Source organism: Somniosus microcephalus, unplaced genomic scaffold (genome assembly GCF_052327205.1).
Source record: "Somniosus microcephalus isolate GS21.2 unplaced genomic scaffold, FLI_Smic_1.0 scaffold1052, whole genome shotgun sequence".
Taxonomy (NCBI): domain Eukaryota; kingdom Metazoa; phylum Chordata; class Chondrichthyes; order Squaliformes; family Somniosidae; genus Somniosus; species Somniosus microcephalus.
Window position 1 is genome coordinate 34391 of NW_028226239.1, and position 23779 is coordinate 58169.

Here is a 23779-nt window from a genome sequence, read left to right on the forward strand (position 1 = left end):
ACTGAGGCGAGGGAACCATTAATATCAGGTAACAAGTAAGCCAGGAAGGGAAGTTGGGTGGTCAGCAGTTTGGTGGGACCAGGAGGCAAGTCTCATGGACAAGATGAGCTCAGAGAGAGCACGGCAGGAAATAGATAGAATCAAGAGTTCAGGGATAGGGCAGTGGGGAACATTTGGTGAAGTTTGGCCCGGCGGGTTAGAAACATAGAAGATAGGAGCAGGAGTAGGCCATTCGGCCCTTCGAGCCTGCTCCGCCATTCAACGAGATCATGGCTGATCATCCAAACCCTAGCACCCGGTCCCTACACCGACAGCCATCCCACCCAAGCCCTATCCCCGTAACCCCACATATTTAATCCCCCCTAACACTAAGGGCCAATTTTTATCATGGCCAATCAACCTATCCCGCACATCTTTGGGCTGTGGGAGGAAACCGGAGCACCCGGAGGAAACCCACGCAAACACGGGGAGAATGTGCAAACTCCACACAGTCACCCGAGGCCGGATTTGAACCCAGGTCCCTGGCGCTGTGAGGCAACAGTGCTAACCACTATGCCACCGTGCTGAAGGGAGGGAAGCAGCAGAGGCGGCTGAACTGATGGTCTCAATCTTTGTGACAACAAAGTCCATGAGCTCCTCGCACTTGCTGTTGGACGTGAGTGTGGTTTAAGAAGACGGCTTGTGGGTGAATCATAATCAACTTTATCATAATCAACTTTATTGTCATTGTTAGTGCACAGTGCAGTACAACAAAATGAAGGCTTGCGGCTCCCGAGAGTGTACATTTAGATTAAGACACTTAAACATTCAACATTCATTTGGCTTGTAATATATTAACAAACATAATAAAGTGCATTGGCAGATGTGCAGGCTTTAGAGTTTATTTGTAGAGTTCAGTAGGATGACAGCCCTGGGAAAGAAGCTGTTCCTAAATCTGGTCGTTCGGGTGCGAATGCATCTGTAGCGTCTCCCAGATGGCAGGAGGGCGAACAGACTGTGGCTGGGGTGGGTAGGGTCTTTGATGATGGACCGTGACCTCCGTAAACAGCGTTTCTGGTATATGTGCTCTATGGTCGGTAGCCGGGTGCCGGTAATGCGTTGGGCAGTTTTGACTACCCGCTGCAGGGCTTTCCGGTCATAGGAGCTACAGCTGCCATACCATACTGTGATACAGTTCGTCAGGATGCTCTCTATAGTGCAGCGGTAGAAGTTAGAGAGGATCAGGGGTGACAGGTTACATCCCTTCAGCCTCCTTAGGAAATATAGACGCTGCTGGGCCTTCTTCACCAAAGAGGTATTGAGGGACCAGGAGAGGTCTTCCGTGATGTGGACTCCGAGGAACTTAAAGCTGTCCACCCTTTCCACCACAGCCCCATGGATGTGGATGGGGGTGTGAATTCCGCCTTTAGACTTCCTTCCACAATGATTTCCTTGGTTTCCTTGAAGCCGGGTGTTAGCTTTGCATTCCAGGATGATTCTGGAATAGTCAACAGTTTTAGCAATGGAGAGCAGGACCCGATAGTGCTTTAACTGGTCTAGCGATGGATGGTTAAACCAGTTGTCTGCCATAGACGTTTAAACCAGTTGCCCACCATAGAAGTTCAAAACTGCATCCCTTGGACTTAAGGGAGCGGAGGTGAGGGGGTCCACTAGGGGGAATGACTAGGATGAGAGAGAGTAATGGTTTTAATGGTGACAAGGGCATCAAAGGTGGAGTAGAGGGTGTGATTTAGCAAATCAGTAGCTGCAGAACTGTCATGGTGAATGGACGGCCAAAGGCTAGATAGTTGGGAATTGGAAAGTGCAGTAGTAAGTGACTGGAGAGAGTGGGAACATTTTTTCCAGGGGAGGGGACAGAAAGACATCGGGTTAGGAGGGGGAAGGGAGATGTGTGTGGAAAATGATACAAGGATGTGATCAGAGATTGCCTTATCTGTGATCCACACGATGGGAGTAGCAAGGCCGTGAGATGGCGAGGTCGAGGGGGTGGCTGTGAATATGGATAACTTCCTATTAATTTTAAAGGGCAGTAAGTTACACGATTGAAGATTAATTCCCCAGGAGCCTAGATCAGAGCAACACTGCTCAGTCTAACTCGCTGTTCTAGATCAGGCTGACAGTGCTCAGTCCAACCCTCAGTTCTAGATCAGAGTGCCACTGCTCAGTCTAACCCGCTGTTCTAGATCAGAGTGACATGGCACAGTTTAACACACTGTTCTAGATCAGTGAGACACTTGTTCTAGATCAGTGAGCCATTACCAATTCTAACCCACTGTTCTAGACCAGAGTGACATTGCTCAGTGTAAAGCTTTGTTCTAGACCATAGTGACACTGCAGTCTAACCCACTGTTCTACATCAGAGCGACAGTGTTCAGTCTGATCCTTTGTTCGAGATCAGAGTGACGTGGCTCAGCCTAACTCTCTCGTCCAGATCAGGGTGACACTGCTCAGTCTAGTGCGCTGTTCTAGATCAGAGTAGCACTACTCAGTCTAACACACTGTTCTAGATCAGAGTGACACGGCAGTCTAACCCACTGTTCTAGATCAGAGCAACCTTGCTCAGTCTAATCCCCTGTTCTAGATAAGAATGATACTGCTCAGTCTAACCCACTGTTCCAGATAAGGGTGACATTGCTCAGTCTAAGGCTTTGTTTTAGATCGTAGTGACTCTGCCATCTAACCTGTTCCAGATCGGGGACACTGCATGATCCAAGCCACTGTTTTGGATCAGACTGACACTGCCAAGTCTAACCCACTGTTCTAGATCAGAGTGACACAGCAGAGTCTAACTTTCTGTTCCAGATCAGAGTGATACTGCTGTCTAACACACGCTTCTAGATCAGAGTAACACTGCTGAATATAGATCAGAGTAGCAGTCCGCAGTCTAACCCACTGTTCTCGATCTGAGTGGCACTGCTCAGTCTAACCCCCTGTTCTAGATCAGAGCAACAGTGCTAAGTCTAATCCACTGTTCCTGGTCAGAGGAACACTGCCCAGTCTAACGCTCTGTTCTAGATCACAGTAACACAAGAACATAACATAAAACGTAGGAGCAGGTCATTTGGCCCCTCGAGCCTGCTCCGCCTTTCAATAAGATCATGGCTGATCTGATCTTGGCCTCAACTCCACTTCCCTGCCCGCTCCCCATAACCCTCGACTCCCTTACCTTTCAAAAATCTGTCTATCTCCACCTTAAATATATTCAATGACCCAGCCTCCGCAGCTCTCTGGGGAAGAGAATTCCAAAGATTCACAGCCCTCTGAGAAGAAATTCCTCCTCATTTCCGATTTAAAAAGGGTGCCCCCTTATTCTGAAATTATGCCCTAGTTCCAGATTCTCCCACGAGGGGAAACATCCTCTCTGCATCTACCCTGTCAAGCCCCTTCAGAATCTTCTATGTTTCAATAAGATCCCCTCTCATTCTTCTAAACTCCAATGAGAATAGGCCCAACCTTTCTTCATAAGACAACCCCTTCATCTCCAGAATCAACCTCGTGAACCTTCTCTGAACTGCCTCCAATGCAAGTATATCCTTCCTTAAATAAGGAGACCAAAACTGTACGCAGTACTCCAGGTGTGGTCTCACCAATGCCCTGTACAGTTGTAACAGGACTTCCCTACTTTAATATTCCAGCCCCTTTGCAATAAAGGTCAACATTCCATTTGCCTTCCTAATTACTTGCTGTACCTGCGTGCTAACTTTTTGTGACTCATGTACAAGGACCCCCAGATCCATTTGTACCTCAGCATTTTGTAATCTCCCCACTTAAATAATAATTTGCTTTTTTATTTTTCCTACCAAAGTGGATAACCTCGCATTTTCCCAAATTATACTCCACCTGCCAGATTTTTGCCCACTCACAGCCGATCTATATTCCTTTGGAGATTCTTCGCATCCTCCACACAGTTTGCTTGCCCACCTATCTTTGTATCAGCAGCAAATTTGGCTACATTACACTAGTCTCTTCAGCCAAGTCATTAATATAGATTGTAAATAGTTGAGGCCCCAGCACCGATCCCTGCGGCATCCACTAGTTTGTCAACCTGAAAATGACCCATTTATCCTGACACACTGTTCGTTAGCCAAACCTCTGTCCATGCTAATATATTACCCCCAGCCCGTGAGCTCTTATCTTATGCAGTAACCTTTTATGTGGCACTTTATCAAATGCCTTCTGGAAATCCAAATACACATCTACTGGTTCCCCTTTATCCACCCTGCTAGTTACATCCTTAAAGAACTCCAGCAAATTTGTCAAACTTGATTTCCCTTTCATAAAACCATGCTGTTTCTGCTTGACGATATTTTGATTTTCTAAATGTCCTGCTACCACTTTCTTAATGATGGACTCCAGCATTTTCCCAATGACAGATGTTAGGCTAACTGGTCAATAGTTGCCTGCTTTCTGTCTCCCTCTAGGGTGCTACATTTGCGGTTTTCCAGTCCACTGGGATCTCTCCAGAATCCAGGGAATGTTGGTAGATTACAACCACTGCATCCACTATCTCTGCAGCCACCTCTTTTAAGACTCTAGGATGCAGGCCATCGGGTCCAGGGGACTTGTCCACCTTTAGTCCCATTAGTTTGTCGAGTACATTCTCTCTAGTGATAGTGATTGTTTTAAATTTCCACCCCCCCCCCCAATAGCCCCTTGATTATCCATTATTGGGATGCTTTTAGTGTCTTCTGCCGTGAAGACCGATACAAAATATTTTTTTCCAAAGTCTCCGCCATTTTGCTGTTTCCCATTATTAATTCCCCAGACTCATCCTTCAGGGGACCAACATTTACTATAGCTACTGTCTTCCTTTTTATATATCTGTAGAAGCTCTTGCTATCTGTTTTTATATTTCTTGCTAGCTTACTCCTCATAAGCTAGCTTCTCTCTCTTTTTTTAGTCGTCCTTTGCTTGTTTTTGAAAATTGCCCAATCCTCTGGCCTTTCACTATTCTTCGCAATATTGTATGTTTTTGTTTTCAATTTGATACCATCCTTTACTTCCTTAGTTAGCCACGGATGGCTCATCCTTCTCTTACAGTCTCTCTCTCTCTCTCACTGGAATATATCTTTGCTGGGAGTTAAGAAATATCTCCTTAAATGGTTGCCACTGCTTTTCTACAGTCTTACCCTGTAATATAATTTTGCAGTCCACTTTAACCAAGTCTGCCTTCATACCTTTGTATTTACCTTTGTTTAAGTTCAGGACACTAGTTTGAGACCTAGCTTTCTCACCCTCAAACTGAATTTGAAATTCTATCATGCTATGATCACTCTTCCCAAGAGAATCCTTCACTTCGAGATCATTAATTAATCCAGCCTCGTTACACATTACCAGCTCTAAAATAGTCCTCTCCCTGGTTGGTTCCACAACATATTGTTCCAAGAAACCATCCCGTATACACTAAGAACTTTTCCTCAAGTTTACACCTTTGCCAATTGCTTTGTCCAATTAAAATCTCCCATGATTATAGCCATAACTTTCTTACAAGCCTCTATTATTTCTCGATTTATACTCTGTCCTACTGTGTGGCTACTGTTTGGGGCCTGTAGCTCACTCCCACCAATGACTTCTTACCATTATTACTTATCTCCATCCAAACTGATACTACATCTTGATCTTCTAGGCCAATATCACTTCTCATTACTGCACTGATCTCATCCCTCATTAACAGAGCCACATCACCTCCTTTTCCTTTCTGCCTATCCTTACAAAATGGCAAATACCCCTGAATATTCAGTTCCCAGCCTTGGTCACCTTGCAACCACCCTCTCTGCAATGGCTATCAGATCATACCCATTTATTTCTATTTGTGCTGTCAGCTCATCTATCTTGTTACGAATGCTGCGTGAGTTCAGATATAGAGCTTTTAATTTTTACCATTTTTGCCTACTCTGGCCCCTCTTTCTGATGCACTCGTGTATATGCTCCGTCACTTCCTGTCACACTCTGGTTATCATTACCACTACCCTGCATTTTTGCATTCTCATTTTTCTTTGACTTTTTAAATTTCCACTCAGCGTATCCCTCCCCCCCACTATTCAGTTTAAAGCCCTATCTACAGCTCTAGTTATTTGATTCACCAAGACACTGATCCCAGACTGGTTCAAATGAAGCCCGTCCTGACAGAACGCTGCTTATTCTAACTCACTGTCCTTGGTCGGAGTGATACTGCTCAGTTTAAGGCTTTGTTCTAGATCATGGTGACGCTGCTGTCGAACCCACTGTTGCAGACCCGAGCGACGGCGCTCAGGGCAGACCCGAGCGACGGCGCTCAGGGCAGAACCGAGCGACGGCGCTCAGGGCAGAACCGAGCGACGGCGCTCAGGGCAGACCCGAGCGACGGCGCTCAGGGCAGACCCGAGCGACGGCGCTCAGGGCAGACCCGAGCGACGGCGCTCAGGGCAGACCCGAGCGACGGCGCTCAGGGCAGACCCGAGCGACGGCGCTCAGGGCAGACCCGAGCGACGGCGCTCAGGGCAGACCCGAGCGACGGCGCTCAGGGCAGACCCGAGCGACGGCGCTCAGGGCAGACCCGAGCGACACTGCCCAGTCTAACCCTCGGTTCTAGATCTGAGCAACACTGCTCAGTCTAACCCACTGTTCTTGGCTGGAATGACACTGCTGAGTCTAACCCACTGTTCTAGTTCAGAGCATCATTGCTCAGTCTAACCCACTTGTTCTAGATCAGAGTGACACAGTAGAGTCTAACTCTGTTCAAGATTATGGTGACACTGCTCAGTCTAACCCCGTTCTAGATCAGGGCAACAGTGCTGAGTCTAACCCACACTTCTTGGTCGGAGTGATACTGCTCAGTCTAACACACACTTGCAGATCAGAGCAACACTGCTCAGTCTAAGGCTTTGTTCCAGATCATAGTGACACTGCAATCTAACCCACTGTTCTAGATCAGAGCAACAGGGCTCAGTCTAACCCTTTGTTCTAGATCATAGTGACACTGCTCAGTGTAACCCCCTGATCTAGATCAGAGTAATAGTGCTGAGTCTAACCTACCGTTCTATAACAGAGCAACACTGTTCAGTCTAACACTATGTTCTAGATCAGAGTGACACGGCTCAGTCTAACCCTCTGTTCTAGATCAGACTGACACTGCTCAATCTAACCGTCTGCAGAGTAGGACATTTGAAAGAAATGTTTATTTTTAAAAAATGAAATGTGCCAAACGGATCAAGTTTGCACTGACCTGCAGGTACCTTGGATTGGCGAGGATCGTTCCGCACCCCTCCATCTCACAGCGCACGTACTGGACAGGAGGCTTCTTCCTGAGGGAGAGGAGCGGGCAGTTAGACCAGGACGTTCACTTACACCCAGCATCGTTATACAGGAAGGCCCACCCTCCCGCTTGCCAACTGTAACCGGGACAATCCCATTTGTGGAAAGTCTCGAACAGTCCTGCGTTGGAAGCGGAGTTGTCCAATGGCAAAGCATCTGTCCTCCCGGTTATACTCCAGTCACTGCCCCCTCCTCCCCCACCCCCCCGGCCGGTTATACAGTAACACACGCAACAGACTTACCGCTTTTTAGGCAATCGAGGGCCTCTGTCTTCTTTGGATCTCCGTGGCCTCCTGTCGAAGATTGAAGAGATGAAGCGTCAGTCAGTTATATATTACAGCGATTTAAACAACATATTATCAGGAGACCACAGTTTGTCCCCTTATAACCCGGTAAGTTCATAGTCATAGAGTCATAGAGTTTTACAGCACAGAAAGAGGCCCTTCGGCCCATCGTGTCTGCGCCGCCCATCCATCCCTGTCCAGTCTAATCCCATTTTCCAGCATTTGGTCCATAGCCTTGTATGCAATGGCATTTCAAGTGCTCATCCAAATGCTTCTTGAATGTTGTGAGGGTTCCTGCCTCTACCACCCTTTCAGGCATTGAGTTCCACATTCCAACCACCCTCTGGGTGAAAAAGTTCCTCCTCAAATCCCCTCTAAATCTCCTGCCCCTTACCCTGAATCTATGCCCCCTTGTTATTGACCCCCCTACTAAGGGGAAAAGTTCCTCTTTGTCTACCCTATCTATGCCCCTCATCATTTTGTACACCTCAATCAGGTCCCCCCTCAGCCTTCTTTGCTCCAAGGAAAACAACCCCAGCCTGTCCAGCCTCTCTTCATAGCTGAGGCGCTCCATCCCAGGTAACATCCTGGTGAATCTTCTCTGCACCCTCTCCAAAGCAATCACATCCTTCCTATAGTGAGGCGACCAGAACTGCACACAGTACTCCAGCTGTGGCCTCACCAGCGTTTTGTACAGTTCCATCATAACCTCCCTGCTCTTATATTCTATGCCTCGGCTAATGAAGGCAAGTATCCCATATGCCTTTTTAACCACCTTATCTACCTGTTCCGCTGCCTTCAGGGATCTATGTACATGTACACCAAGGTCCCTCTGACCCTCTGTACTTCCTAGGGTCCTACCACTCATTGTGTATTCCCTTGCCTTATTTGTCCGTCCAAAATGCATCACCTCGCACTTTTCAGGGTTAAATTCCATTTGCCACTTTTCCGCCCATCTGACCAACCCGTTTATATCGTCCTGTAGCCTGAGGCTTTCCTCCTCACAATTTACCACCCCACCAATTTTCGTGTCATCTGCGAACTTACTGATCATACCTTTTACATTCTCATCCAAATCATTTATGTAGATCACAAACAACAAGGGACCCAGCACCGATCCCTGAGGTACCCCACTGGACACAGGCTTCCAGTCACAAAAGCAACCTTCGACCATCACCCTCTGCCTCCTGCCACTCAGCCAGTTTAGGATCCAACGCGCCAAGGCACCCTGGATCCCATGGGCTCTTACCTTCTTGACCAGTCTCCTATGCGGGACTTTGTCAAAAGCTTTACTGAAGTCCATGTAAACCACATCCACAGCATTTCCCTCATCCACCCCCCTAGTCACCCCCTCGAAAAATTCAATCAGATTTGTCAGACATGATTTACCCTTGACAAAGCCATGCTGACTATCCCCGATTAATCCTTGCCTCTCCAAGTGGAGACTAATTTTGTCCCTCAGAATTTTTTCCAATAATTTCCCTACCACAGATGTTAGGCTCACTGGCCTGTAATTCCCTGGTTTATCCCTGCTACCCTTCTTGAATAATGGTACTACGTTAGCTGTTCTCCAGTCCTCTGGTACATCCCCTGTGGCCAGAGAGGTTCTGAAAATTTGTGTCAGAGCCCCTGCAATCTCCTCCTTTGCCTCCCACAGCAGCCTGGGATACATCTCGTCTGGGCCTGGGGATTTATCCACTTTTTGGCCTGCTAAAACCGCTAGCACCTCCTCCCTCTCGATGCTAATATGTTCAAGTATGTCACAGCCCCCTTGCCCGATTTCTATGTCTGCATCGTCTTTCTCCATAGTGAACACAGATGCAAAAAATTCATTTAAAACCCCGCCTACATCATCTGGCTCTACACACAGATTGCCACTTTGGTCCCTAATGGGCCCTACCCTTTCCCTGGTTATCCTCTTGCCCTTAATATACTTATAAAACATCTTAGGATTTTCCTTTATTTTGCTCGCCAGTGTTATTTCATGGCCCCTCCTCGCCCTCCTAATTTCTTTTTTAAGTATGCCCCTGCATTTTTTATACTCCTCTAGGGCTTCTTCCGTCTTTAGTCTTTTGTAACTGCCAAAAGCCCCCCTTTTATTTCTAATGCATTTTTGTATATCCCTTGTCATCCAAGGTTCCCTTTGCTTGTTGGTCCCACCCTTGACCTTTACAGGAACATGTTGGCGTTGTACTCTCTCTATTTCCCTTCTGAAAGTCTCCCACTGTTTTGATGCGGATTTTCCTATAAGTAGCTGCTCCCAGTCCAATTTGGCCAGATCCTGCCTTATCATATTAAAATCGGCCTTCCCCCAATTTAGAACCCTTATTTCCGGGCCGTCTTTGTCTTTTTCCATGACCACCTTAAATCTCACCGAATTGTGGTCACTGTCGCCAAAATGCTCTCCTACTGACACTTCCACCACTTGCCCGGCTACATTCCCCAGAATTAGGTCCAGTACCGCCCCCTCTCTTGTAGGACTTTCTACATGTTGGCTCAAAAAGCTCTCCTGGATGCACTTTAAGAATTCTGCACCCTCTAAGTTAGTCCTCTTCAAGTACATGTCCAATTACCTTTTGAAAGTATCTGAACGGCAATAGATTGGGAGAAGGGGAAGTGCAACGAGACCTGGGTGTCCTTGTGCACCAGTCGCTGAAGGTAAGCATGCAGGTGCAGCAGGCGGTTAAGGCGGCAAATGTTATGTTGGCCTTCATAGCGAGGGGGTTCAAGTACAGGAGCAAGGATGCCTTGCTGCAGTTGTACAGGGCCTTGTTGAGACCACAGCTTGAGTATTGTGTGCAGTTTTGGTCGCCTTATCTGAGGAAGGATGTTCTTGCCATGGAGAGAGTGCAGCGAAGATTCACCAGGCTAATACCTGGGCTGGCAGGAATGACGTATGAAGAGAGATTGGGTCGATTAGGCTTATATTGGCTAGAGTTTAGAATGAGAGGGGATCTCATTGAAACTTATAAAATTCTAACAGGACTAGTCAGACTAGATGCAGGAAGGATGTTCCCAATGGCGGGGGAGTCCAGAACCAGGGGTCACATTCTAAGGAGAAGGGGTAAGCCATTTAGGACTGAGATGAGGAGGAATTTCTTCACCCAGAGAGTGGTGAACCTGTGGAATTCTCTACCACAGAAGACAGTTGAGGCCAATTCATTAAATATATTCAAGAAGGAGTTAGATATATTTCTTATGGCTAAAGGGATCAAGGGATATGGGGAGAAAGCAGGGACATGGTACTGAATTTGGATGATCAGCCATGATCGCATTGAATGGCGGAACAGGCTCGAGGGGGGCCCAATGGCCTACTCCTGCTCCTATCTTCTGTTTCTTATGGAATCTGACTCCGCTATCCCTTCAGGTAAAGCGTTCCAGATCTTAACAACCCTCTGAAGACGTTTCCCCTCATTTCCCCTCTAGCTCTTTTGCCATTTACTTTAAATACGTTACCTCTGGTTAATGACACACTTGCCAGAGGAAACAGTCTCTCCCCATTTGCTGCATCAAATCCCTTTGGTATTTTCATCAATGCTGTTAGGTCTCCCCTTAACCTTCTCTGCTCGAAGGAGAACAATCCCAGCTCCTCCATATAACTGAAGTTCCTCATCCCTGGTGTCACCCTGCTAAACCTTCGCTGTACCCTCTCAAGGGCCTTCACATCCTTAAATGTACACAATACTCCAGCTGAGGTCTAACCAGTGATTTGTAAAGGTTTAGGATGACTTCCTTGTTTTTGTATTCAATGCCCTTTACTTAGAATGCCATGTATCCCATATGCTTTCTGAAGTGCCATATCAACTTGCCCTGCCACCTTCAGAAATTTGTGAATGTGCACCCCCAAGTCCCTCTACTCTTTCATCCCACTCAATCTACTAGTAGCATTTAGATTATTGTTCCAAAGAGAGTTAAAGTTTTAGCGTGCAGCGATCCTCAAGGGCCCGGGATTCTGAACAGATACGCAGACTTGGATAACATGATACCCTGTGCCCATGGAAGCCGTCCCCCAGAGACGGTGCGCGAGGGGGGGGCACCCGTCCCCCAGAGACGGTGCGCGAGGGGGGGGGGCCCGTCCCCCAGAGACGGCGCGCAAGATTCAGAGTTATACAGCACAGAAAGAGGCCCTTCAGCCCATCATGTCTGCGCCGGCCATTAAGCCCCGTCTATTCTAATCCCATTTTCCAGCACTTGGTCCGTAGCCTTGTATGCTATGGCGTTTCAAGTGCTCATCTAAATGCTTTTTGAATGTTGAGGGTTCCTGCCTCTACCACCCTTTCAGGCAGTGAGTTCCAGATTCCAACCACCCTCTGGGTGAAAAAGATTTCCTCAAATCCCCTCTAAACCTCCTGCCCCTTACCGTGAAACTATGCCCCCTGCACGAAGGGGAAAAGTCCCTTTCTATCTACGCTCCTCATAATTTTGTACACCGCTATCTTCTCTGCTCGAAGGAAAACAACCCCAGCCTGTCCAGTCTCTCTTCATAGCTGAAACGCTCCAGCGTTAGGTGTCCAGGGTGAACACATGTGCAGGAAGTGTTTCCAGCTGCAGCTACGCGAAATCCACGTTTCGGAGCTGGTGCTGCGGCTGGAGTCACTGTGGAGCATCCGTGAAGCACGTTTAGTAAGGTGGTCACACCGCAGGTAAAGAGTGCACAGGCAGACAGGGAATGGGTGACCGCCAGACAGAGTAAAAGAACTAGGAAGGTAGTGCAGGAGTCCCCTGGGTCCATCGCCCTCTCCAACAGGTTTTCCGTTTTGGATACTGATGGGGGAGATGGCTCTTGCTGCTCTCCCCTGAGAAACCAAGTCCGTGGCACTACGAGTGGCTCAGCTGCACAGGTGAGGAAAAGGTGTGGGAGAGCAATAGTGATGGGGGATTTTATCGTAAGGGGAACAGATAGACGTTTCTGTGGCCACAGACGTGACTCCAGGATGGTATGTTGCCTCCCTGGAGCCAGGGTCAATGATGTCAGTGAACAGCTGCAGGGCATTCTGAATGGGGAGGGAGAACAGTCAGAGGTCATGGTTCACATTGGTACCAACGACATGGGTAGAAAGAGCGATGAGGTCCTGCAACAACAATTTAGGGAGCTTGGTAGCAGATTAAAAAGTAGGACCTCAAAGTTGTAATCTCTGGATTACTCCCAGTGCCATGTGCTAGTGAATATAGGAATAGGAGGATAGAGCAGATGAATGTGTGGCTGAAGAGTTTGTGCAGGAGGGAGGCTTTAGTTTCCTGGATCACTGGGTCTGCTTCTGGGGAAGGTGGGACCTGTACAAGTCGGACAGGTTGCACCTGAACCGGAACGGGATCATCCTTGCGGGAAGGTTTGCTAGTACAGGAAACTTTGGTTTAACCGGAGGTTGTATGTCCGGAAACCTCACTCTACCGGCAGAATTCACCCCCCGAAAACAGCGCCTCAGTAACCGGCAATGTTGCCGGTTCCGAGTCCGAGTCTCCAACGGTTGCCGAGTTCATCAGTGGGGGTAGTTCTACAAACTGCCACTACTCGGCCTCTTGGCGCCAGCGGAACTCGGAACACCTCAGAAACCCTGCATCAGGAGTCTCACCCTCCCACGCTGCTGGTAGCCTCTTCTGATCCGCCATTTTTTGGGGTTCCAGTACAGTGCTGTGTGTCTCCAACTCTGCTGCAACTCATTGGACTGCATTAGGGAAATCCCAAAAGTTGATCCAACCAAAAGGAAGAGAGTGGTGTGAACGTCAAAACAGAAAATTGATATATGCAGACGACTAGAAATGGGAGCGAAGCGTATGCACATTATGAAAGAATTCAAAATCGGTTCGTCATAAATGTACGACATCAAAGCGCAGAAGGGTAAGCTGCTCAAGTTTTATGCAAGCTCGGAGACATCTTACAGTGTAGAGAAACGGCGCATGCTTCGTAAGCCTAAGCTTGAAGAGCTGGATACCGTGCTTTATGAGTGGTTTGCTCTGAAGCGTTCAGAGGGTGTTCCGATTTCCGGACCCATGCTAATCGAAAAAGCGAAGGATTTTTACGCAAAGATGGAGCTCACTGACACGTGTGCTTTCTCTGATGGATGGCTATCGTGCTTCAAGGCACGGCATGGGATACGACGACTCGATGTTTGCGGGGAGAAGAAATCAGCTGATCACGACACCGCAGAATACTGCGATTATTTCAATCGGATTGTGCAGCAACACGATTTGTCGCCAGCACAGCTATACAATGCCGATGAAACTGGCTTATTTTGGAGGTTTTTTGCCAGAATCAACACTTGCGGGGGCTAGTGAGGCTAATGCTTCAGGTTACAAGAAAAATAAAGATTGCGTAACCGTGCGAACATGTGCGAACGCTGCTGGATCACACCGGGTTAAACTTCTCGTCATTGGGAAGTATAAAAATCCCCGTGCATTTAAAAATGTGAGGCACTTACCTGTTGAGTACAAAGCTCAAGCAAATGCTTGGATGGAGAAGGAAATCTTTTCAAATTGGTTCCATCATACTTTTGCTCCATCTGTGAGGGAACATTTCCGTAGAATAAGGAAACCTGAAGATAGCAAATGCATTTTATTGCTGGATAATTGTAGAACCCATCCGCATGAATCAGAGTTGGTTTCTGGAAATATTTTCACCATTTATTTGCCACCAAATGTAACTTCTCTCATACAACCCATGGACCAGGGCGTTATCCAAAATCTCAAGTGTCATTACAAGAAAGACTTCCTACGTAGACTGATAAGCCAAGATGACAATACAGGTATTCAGGCATTTCAGAAGGAATACAATCTTAAAGATGCCATCTTTAATGTTGCATGTTCCTGGAAATTGGTGAAAGGTCACACTTTGAGACAAGCCTGGTGCAAATTGTGGCCTTCTGTAATGTTTGCTGAAGGTTCTTCTTCAGAGGAGGAATTTCGTGGGTTCAATCTTCGTCCGTGGAAGACTGCAGTAATGGAAATGGCGGACATGGTGAAAGATGTAGGCCCAGCAAACCCTCTATCACCTCAGTGAAAGTGATATTGAGCAGTGGGTTGATGCAGATAAAGTTGCTGTTGTGCATTTGCTAAGTGATGATGAAATAATGGAGACTGTTTTGAATCCAAAGAAAGAAAAGGAAAGTGTGATGGAAAATGAAGACGATGAGCTTTCTGAAGTGAACAAGATTTCTTGGGCTAACGCTGCAGCAGATCTTGCTTCATTCATGAAATTTGCTGAAAGCTGTTCTTGCTATTCTGCCCAAGAAGTTATGCAGCTCCATATTCTGCAGTCTACCTTTCTACAAAGAAGGCAAGAGTCCACTGAGCAAGCAGGCATCCGGGGCACGTTTAAGAAAGCTTCCAAAAGAGTTGGAGCAGTGGAAGTGCCTGAACAATCTGTTGAAGTGCATGATCCTGATGAACCAGTTGGCTTGGAATAAGTGTAGAGTCAACCACCGTACAGTACTTTATACTGTACTGCACAGTCGTTTAAGTTTTGGTGCACTGCACAGTCGTTTATAAGTTTTGTTTTACTGTTAAGTTATTAAAGAGTTATGGATTACCATCAACTGGCAGTACTGTACTTAATCAAGCATCTTTCACCATCCATTTAACAACATTCTGTAGGCGAGTACCCAATTACTGTATATTGCACATTTCTTGATTTTTAAATTTTTCTTAGTTAAAAACAGCCTGGGTAGATAATCCGCTCACCACTCCGGAACTTTTGATAGATCGGTATCACGCCGGTCCCGGATATCAGAACTTTTCCTGTCGTTAGGGGGGTGTTTAAACTACCTTGGCAGGGGGATGGGATATGGAGTGGTGCTATAGTAGGGGGTGATGCACAGCCAAATATAGAGGAAAAAACAAGTCAGCCTGGAAGGCAGAGCAAATATGTAACAGCACAAGGGAGTAGGGCAAGGCTGGATGGCATTTATTTTAATGCAAGGAGTCTTGCGAGTAAGGCAGATGAATTGAAGGTGTTGATGAACACATGGGAGTATGATATTGTTGCTATCAGAGAGACATGGTTGAGGGAGGAGCAGGACTGGCAGCTCAATATTCCGGGGTATAGAATCTTCAGGCGAGACAGAGGGGGGTGTAAAAGAGGAGGGGGTGTCGCAATATTAATCAAGGAGTCAATGACTGCTGTAAGGAGGGATGATATCTTAGCAGGTTCCTCTAATGAGGCCATATGGCTAGAGCTTAAAAACAAAAAGTGGGCAAGCACTTTGTTGGGAGTGTACTATAGGCCCCCAAAGAGTCAGGGGCAGATAGAGGAACAGATATGTAGGCAAATCTCAGAGGTGCAGAAATAATAGCGTAATAATAGTACGGGATTTCAACTTCCCCAATATTAACTGGGATAGTCAGAGTGTGAAAGGCTTAGAGGGTGCGGAATTTGCAAAGTGCATCCAGGAAAGCTTTTTGAGCCAGCATGTAGAAAGTCCTACAAGAGAGGGGGCGGTACTGGACCTAAGTCTAGGGAATGTAGCCGGGCAAGTGTCAGTAGGAGAGCATTTTGGTGACAGTGACCATACTTCAGTGAGATTTAAGGTAGTAAATAAAGGTTGTAAACTGGGGGAAGGCCGATTTAAATATAAGGCAGGATCTGGCCAAAGTGGACTGGGATCAGCTACTTGTAGGAAAATCCACATCAGAGCAGTGGGGGTCTTCAGAAAGAAAAGAGAGAGTACAACGTCAACATGTTCCCATAAAGGTCAAGGGTGGGACCAACAAAACTAGGGAACCCTGGATGTCAAGGGATATACAAGAATGGATTAGGAAAAAAAGGGAGGCTTTTGGCAGATACAAAGGACTAAAAACAGTGGAAGGCCTAGATGAGTATAGAAAGTGCAAGGGGGTACTTAAAGAAATTAGGAGAGCGAAGAGGAGGCATGAAAAAACACTGGCAGGCAAAATAAAGGAAAATCCCAAGATGTTTTATAAGTATATTAAAGGGCAAGAGGATAACCAGGAAAAGAGTAGGGCTCATTAGGAACCAAAGTGGCAATCTGTGTGTAGAGCCAGAAGATGTAGGTGAGGTTTTAAATGAATATTTTGCATCTGTGTTCACTATGGAGAAGGACAATGTAGGCATAGAAATCAGGCAAGGGGATTGTGATATACTTGAACAAATTAGTATTGAGAGGGAGGAGGTACTAGCGGTTTTAGCGGGCTTAAAAGTGGATAAATCCCCAGGCCCTGACGAGATGTATCCCAGGCTACTATGTGAGGCAAGGGAGGAGATTGCAGCGGCTCGGACACAAATTTTCAGAACCTCTCTGGCCACAGGGGAGGTGCAACAGGACTGGAGATCAGCTAACGTACTACCTTATTCAAGAAGGGTAGTAGGGATAAACTAGGGAATTACAGGCCAGTGAGCCGAACATCAGTGGTAGGGAAATTATTGGAAAAAATTCTGAGGGACAGAATTAGTCTCCACTTGGAGAGGCAAGGTTTAATCAAGGATAGTCAGCATGGCTTTTGTCAGGGGGAGATCATGTCTAACTAATTTGATTGAATTTTTCGAGGGGGTGACTAGGTGTGTGGATGAGGGTAGTGCAGTTGATCTAGTCTATATGGACCTCAGTAAGGCTTTTGACAAAGTCTCGCAGGGGAGACTGGTCAAGAATCTACGAGCCCATGGGATCCAAAATTGGCTTAGTGGTAGGAGGCAGAGGGTGATGGTCGAAGGTTGTTTTTGGGACTGGAAGCCTGTGTCCAGTGGTGTACTGCAGAGATCGGTACTGGGTCCTTTGCTGTTTGTAGTGTACATTAAATGATTTAGATATGAATGTAGGAGGTATGATCAGTAAGTTCGCAGCACTGGCTCTTCACTTAAACTTAGCTCCCAAATTCCCAGACCTCTCTGCCGTCAAGACTATGCTTCTCCACTAGACTAGTGAATCGCTTGATCCTGTGAGACAACATCGTTCATGTCCGAGGTCGGGACCCAGGAGCGAGGACAAGCCCAGCAGCGAGGTGAAGGCCCAGGAGTGGCGCAGCGTGGACCAGCAGCAGGGTCGGGGTCCAGGGAAGGTGCGGCACGGGCCAACAGCGAGGTCAGGAGGAACACAATGCATCCTACGAAACCCAGGCAGAGAGGACCTGCGGGAAGGAGGGAGGAGGACAGTAGCATTATGTTTGTGTGCGCGCTAGGCCGTTGTAGCAGAGCCTGGTCTCCAATCATCTTGGATCCCCTTGCCATTGGACCAAGACCGTGCTCTGTCAAGCCCGTGTGGTAGATGGTGTGCAACGGCCACCCCACGTTAAATGAATTCATGCACAGGCATCTTCCACCCTTTAAAATGAAGTTCGGGACCTTGAACCTCAGGACCCTCATGGACAACCCCAACAGTGACAGACTGGAACACCGTACTGCTATCATTGCCCGGGAGCGCAGACGTTTCGACATTGACATCGCCGTCCTAAGTGAGACCCGGCGGGCAGGGGAAGGCCAGCTCAAGGAGCAAGGTGGTGGCTACACCGTCTTCTGGAAAGGCAACAGCCACCGTCTGCCCCACCTGTAACAGAGGCTGTAGGTCCCGCATTGGGCTAATCAGTCACCTGAGAACTCATTTTTAATGTGGAAGCAAGTCATCCTTGGTTCCAAGGGACTGCCTAAGAGAAGAGAAGTTTGCAGATGACACAAAAATTGGTGGAGTGGTAAATAGCGAGGAGGGAAGCCTCAGGCTACAGGATGATAGACGGGTTGGTTAGATAGGCAGAACAGTGGCAAATGGAATTGAACCCTGAAAAGTGTGGGTGATGCATTTTGGGAGGACTAACAAGGCAAGGGAATACACAATGAATGGTAGGACCCTAGAAAGGACAGAGGATCAGAGGGACCTTGGTGTGCATATACATAGATCCCCGAAGGCAGCAGTACAGGTAGATAAAGTGGTTAAAAAGGCATATGGGATACTTATATTCTATGCCTCGGCAAGAGCAAGGAGGTTATGAAGGAGCTGTACAAAACGCTAGTTAGGCCACAGCTGGAATACTGTGTGCATTTCTGGTCGCCACACTATAAGGATGTGATTGCATTGCAGAGGAGATTTACCAGGATGTTACCTGGGCTGGAGCGCTTCAGCTATGAAGAGCGACTGGACAGGCTGGGGTTGTTTTCCTTAAAGCAGAGAGGGCTGAGGGGGGACCTGATGGAGGTGTACAAAATTATGAGGGGCATAGATAGGGTGGATAGAAAGGAACTTTTCCCCTTAGTAGAGGGGTCAATAACAAGGGGGCATAGATTCAAGGTAAGGGGCAGGAGATTTAGAGGGGATTTGAGGAAAAAAATTTTCACCCAGAGGGTGGTTGGAATCTGGAACTCACTGCCTGAAAGGATGGTGGAGGCAGGAACGCTCACAACATTTAAGAAGCATTTAGATGAGCACTTGAAACGCCATAGCATACAAGGCTATGGACCAAGTGCTGGGAAATGGGATTAGAATAGACAGGGCTTGATGGGCAGCGTGGACACGATGGGCCGAAGGGCCTCTTTCAGTGCTGTAAAACCTGTTCTCCTCCTCCCACGAGTTAGACAGAGCCCATCAAACCGGGGGTCACTAAATGGACTGAAATTGAGGGGGGGGGGGGGGGGGGGGGGGGTGGTCAGTCGATTGGAGAATGAAACTTTTGTTAACCAAGGATATTAAGGGATATGGGGCAAAGGTGGCTAGATGAAGTTTAGTCGCAGATCAGCCACGAACTCATTAAATGGCGGAACAAGCTGGAGGGGCTAAATGGCCTGCTCCTGTTCCTATAGCTGGGATCACTTCAGGCTGCCTTTACCTTTTGGGAGGTTCCACCTGCTCCACTGTCTCCAGTGTTTCTTTCTCTTGCCGCGGTCTCCGCCTCTGTTTCCCACGCTCCCTGAGGATCACATCACAACACACTCGAGAATAGATTGGATATGAGGTGCTCCCGACACAGAGCGAGGGAGCAGCTGAAGGATGGGGGGGTTGGGCGTAGAGAGAAAGAGAGAAGGGGGGGGAGACGGAGAGAGGCCGGCCGAGGCGGGGGAGACGGAGAAAGGCCGAGGGGGGGGGGGGCCACGCCGCGAGGCCGAGGGGGGGGGGGGGGCCACGCCGCGAGGCCGAGGGGGGGGGGGGCCACGCCGCGAGGCCGAGGGGGGGGCCACGCCGCGAGGCCGAGGGGGGGGCCACGCCGCGAGGCCGAGGGGGCCACGCCGCGAGGCCGAGGGGGCCACGCCGCGAGGCCGAGGGGGCCACGCCGCGAGGCCGAGGGGGGGGGCCACGCCGCGAGGCCGAGGGGGGGGGCCACGCCGCGAGGCCGAGGGGGGGGGCCACGCCGCGAGGCCGAGGGGGGGGGGGACGGGCAGAGAGCCCCGAGGGGGGGGGGGGGGGGGGGAACGGGCAGAGAGCCCCGAGGGGGGGGGGAACGGGCAGAGAGCCCCGAGGGGGGGGGGATGGGCAGAGAGCCCCGAGGGGGGGGGGGATGGGGACACGCACAGAGCCCCGAGGGGGGGGACACGCACAGAGCCCCGAGGGGGGGGGGGGACACGCAGAGAGCCCGGGGGGGGGGGGGGACACGCAGAGAGCCCGGGGGGGGGGACACGCAGAGAGCCCGGGGGGGGGGCGACACGCAGAGAGCACGATAAGGAGAGCGAGGTCAGCGGTGGCGGGGGGCGTCGACGGACGCGAGGGCAGACGTTGAATCACGTGTCGGGAGGAAAGGCAGGTTTGGAGAGAGGGGCGCGGTGAGAGAGGAAAGGCAGGCCAGGGGCGCACACGATGGGGGCGCAAAGGCGAGCTGGCCTCCGGGTGCGCGAGGGGTCCACGCCCGGCCCTCCTCACCCTCGTTACCTGTGTGGTGACGGCTCGTACATTGCATCTTTGGGATCGTCATGGAACGGGATGTCATCGTCCGTCTCCACAAACTCCGCCTCCTCTTCCTCACTGCAAAAACACACGCAGGTAAGTCACAGGGAGCAACACCGCCCACCTCACTGTCAGACCAAGTGCTCCCCGCAATGAATTCCCCCCCCCCTCCCCCGGACTCTGCCCCACCCACCATCAGGGGAGAGGGGGCCGTTCTGTTGCTGTATTTATGGAGGGTGGGAGGCAAAGGGTCATTGATCGGGCAGGACGAGGGCGGGCTGTCTCCTACCTGTTTACCAGTTCCGGCTCTCTCATGGAATCGGGGAGACCAGCGGCAGCAGCTAATCCTGGGGAGAGAAGAAAGGAGAGGTGAGAGGACACGGGAGCACTGCAGGTAACCCTGGGGAGGGAGTGGAAGAGGGGATTGTGGGGGGGGGGCGGCGGCGGGGAAAACACGGCAGGTAAGCCTGAGAACGTTTATCTTTGGGAGAGTCAGCACCCGGGGGACCCCAGGGAGGGTCAGTGCTCAGGGAAAACCTGGTCACCAGGGAGGGTCAGGGACCCCTAACCCTAGTGGTCAGTAAGGCCATAGAGGAAAGCTTATATTTGAGCGAGGGGTCACTTGCTCTGTGTGCCTCAGTGCTACACCCCCAGCCTCCTCCTTAAATTTATTCATTCACAGGATGCAGGAGTCACTGGCAAGGCCAGTATTTATTGCCCATCCCTAATTGCCCTCGAGAAGGTGGTGGTGAGCCACCTTCTTGATCCGCTGCAGTCCGTGTGGTGAAGCTACTCCCACAGTGCTGTCAGGGAGGGAGTTCCAGGATTTTGACCCAGCGACGATGAAGGAACTGCGATATATTTCCAAGTCAGGATGGTGCGTGACTTGGAGGGGAACTTGGAGGTGGTGGTGTTCCCATGCGCCTGCTGCCCTCGTCCTTCTAGGTGGAAGAGGTTGCGGGTTTGGGAGGTGCTGCCGAAGAAGCCCTTGGCGAGTTGCTGCAGTGCATCGTGTAAATGGTACACACTGCAGCCACGGTGCGCCGGTGGTAAGGTGGCGGATGGGGTGCCAATCAAGGGGCTGCTTTGCCCTGGATGGTGTCGAGCTTCTCGAGTCTTGTTGGAGCTGCACCCATCCAGGGAAATGGAGAGTACGATAAAAATGGCATCAAAGAGATACATTAGTTATAACCAACGTGGGACGCCAACTGAAGGGATAATTACAGTCCTAGCCTTTTTCGGGCTACCCCAGATCATGTGTATTCCCCAGACATTCACCTTCAACCAAAGTTAGAGATAGCCGAATTCTATAAGACGCTTAATTGGGTCTAAAGGTTCAGACTATCTCTCCCTAAACGAAAGAAACGACTTGAAGATGTTACCGTCCTCCAGATAGCACTTTTAATAAGTTTAACTAGATGTAACCTTCTGGATATTATGAGGGTCCGGAATACCCCCCAGAATTCTGCAACTCCTCACAAAAAGAGTGTACAGAAATTGAGTTTGCGAGATTGATACAGAAATACTACTTCAATAAATCTATATATTTTTAGAATTGTCTCAAGAGTCGACATACAGTTAACAGCTTTTGAGTTAATCACAACATTAACAGTTGAAAAACAAATAGCTTACATTTCTTATCCTCAGAGATTCTTACTCACAAATCTTAAACTTCGTATATTTTTACATTTCTTATTCTTAATTCTAATCCAGGATATCCACCAAAATCAAATACCTTGATTATCCAAGACTCAAGAGTTGGAGGCTTACAGAGTGGTTCTGAAGCAGAGAATCGCTTGACCCTTCCCAGCAACTTCTCACTGTCTATCTGAAAAGCTCTTATTTTTATACTTTATTTCAGTGGTTTATCCTTTGAAGTTTTCTGCTGATGTAAGCTGATTATCTTTCTTCATTCTCTCTGTTGAATTCTTACTATTCTTACTGTCATTTCAGCTGCCAACTCTCAGACTTCTGTCTCTATCTTTAGGTGTTCAATAGTTATCATAAAAAACGGTTATAGCTTATGTATCTCTTTGATGCCATTTTTTATCGAAGGTCTTCCATTCAATTCTTAATATTGGCTTAACTGGTTTTAGCAGACGTCATGATTCCTAACTGTTCCAAGTTCAATACAAAAACCATGCGATTGCTTGGTGTCATCTATTGAAGTCATATTTTCAAAGTGTTCTGTAGGTACCTTTTACAACATGTAAATCAAAACCACTTCAACCAGGGTACTTGATTGTTTTCTAGCTATCTCAATGGTTGCATTAAGAATTATGTCTCCTGTCTTCCAAGTTTAACCTAAAAACTATTTGACCAGCAGGTGTTTCTTTTACTTGATGTCATCTTTTCAAAGGCACATGTCTTTTTTAATGTTTCTGTGTTCCTGTTCAAACTAACACTTTATTTGGGTCATTCCATTGTTTCTCCCAAACTCCAGACCTTCTAGAAGCACCAAACTGCTATTTCAATAGGGCCATTGTTTTAGTATTTTTAACCAATTCCTATTTCAAAGCTTGTGTGGTATTTTACAACTTGTGTTATCAAACCATCCCACCTCAGAAGCCGGTATTGAGACAGCTCGTGTCGCCGAGGCTTTCCAGACTTTTAAACCCAGTATATCATGTATTAATAAAATCAGAATTCTGTTCATATGATGGTGTATTTTTCTGAAATATGGCTTATTCCTTCACAAGTATACCATCACACTCCTGGCTTGTGCCTTGTAGGTAGGTGGGTGGAAAGGCTTTGGGGAGTCAGGAGGTGAGAATACCCAGCCTCTGACCTACTTTTGTTGCCACAGTATTGTGTGGCTGGTCCAGTTAAGTTACTAGTCAATGGTGAACCCCCCCAGGATGTTGAGAGTCAGTGCCCAGGGAACCCTAGGGTGGAGGTCAGTAAGGCCTCAGAGTAAAGTACAGCCTGATGTCTGTCTGCTAGAGCCAAGAGATTGACTGACTGACAATACCCAGGAAGCTCTCCCAACAAACTTGAAATGTCCCTTTGCACAGTTTTTGCTCTTAACCAGGTTTGGGCCCTTGTAAATAAGCTTTATTGTGATGTGTAACATTTAACTATAAAAATAATAGTCTATATTAAACAGCCACCCCAAGCCTCTGGCCTATTACACCGTCACAGCTGTACTTACCAGCGAGCGTGATGCTCTCATCCTTCTGGTCTGGCACCGACTCGCAGATGAGCTGCATTGTCTCTGCCTCCATGTCGGTCTCGGTGTTGACCGCTCGCTCTCCGGCCAGGTCCCGCCTGTTGACCGCGTGCGTGTGAATTTCTGGGGCAGGGTAGGTGGAGGGCGAGGCTTCCTCCCAGTAATGGGCCTCCCACTTGGGTTCCGGGGCGGTGTTGGACTCCGGCTCCTCACACGCACTC

General features: G+C 48.5%; 1 protein-coding gene across 1 annotated transcript in view; it reads right to left on the reverse strand.

Moving 5' to 3' along the window:
• Positions 1 to 23772, reverse strand: part of LOC147080875 (E3 ubiquitin-protein ligase ZFP91-like) — a gene marked incomplete at its 5' end in the record, with an annotated part of 37946 nt that extends 14174 nt beyond the window's left edge. Inside the window, 6 exons of the mRNA XM_085981051.1 lie at positions 7205 to 7283; positions 7536 to 7586; positions 19341 to 19421; positions 20375 to 20467; positions 20679 to 20736; positions 23541 to 23772. Of these exons, the coding sequence (XP_085837177.1) occupies positions 7205 to 7283; positions 7536 to 7586; positions 19341 to 19421; positions 20375 to 20467; positions 20679 to 20736; positions 23541 to 23772 (594 nt within the window). The remainder of the gene's footprint in view (positions 1 to 7204; positions 7284 to 7535; positions 7587 to 19340; positions 19422 to 20374; positions 20468 to 20678; positions 20737 to 23540) is intronic.
• Positions 23773 to 23779: the final 7 nt, after the last annotated feature.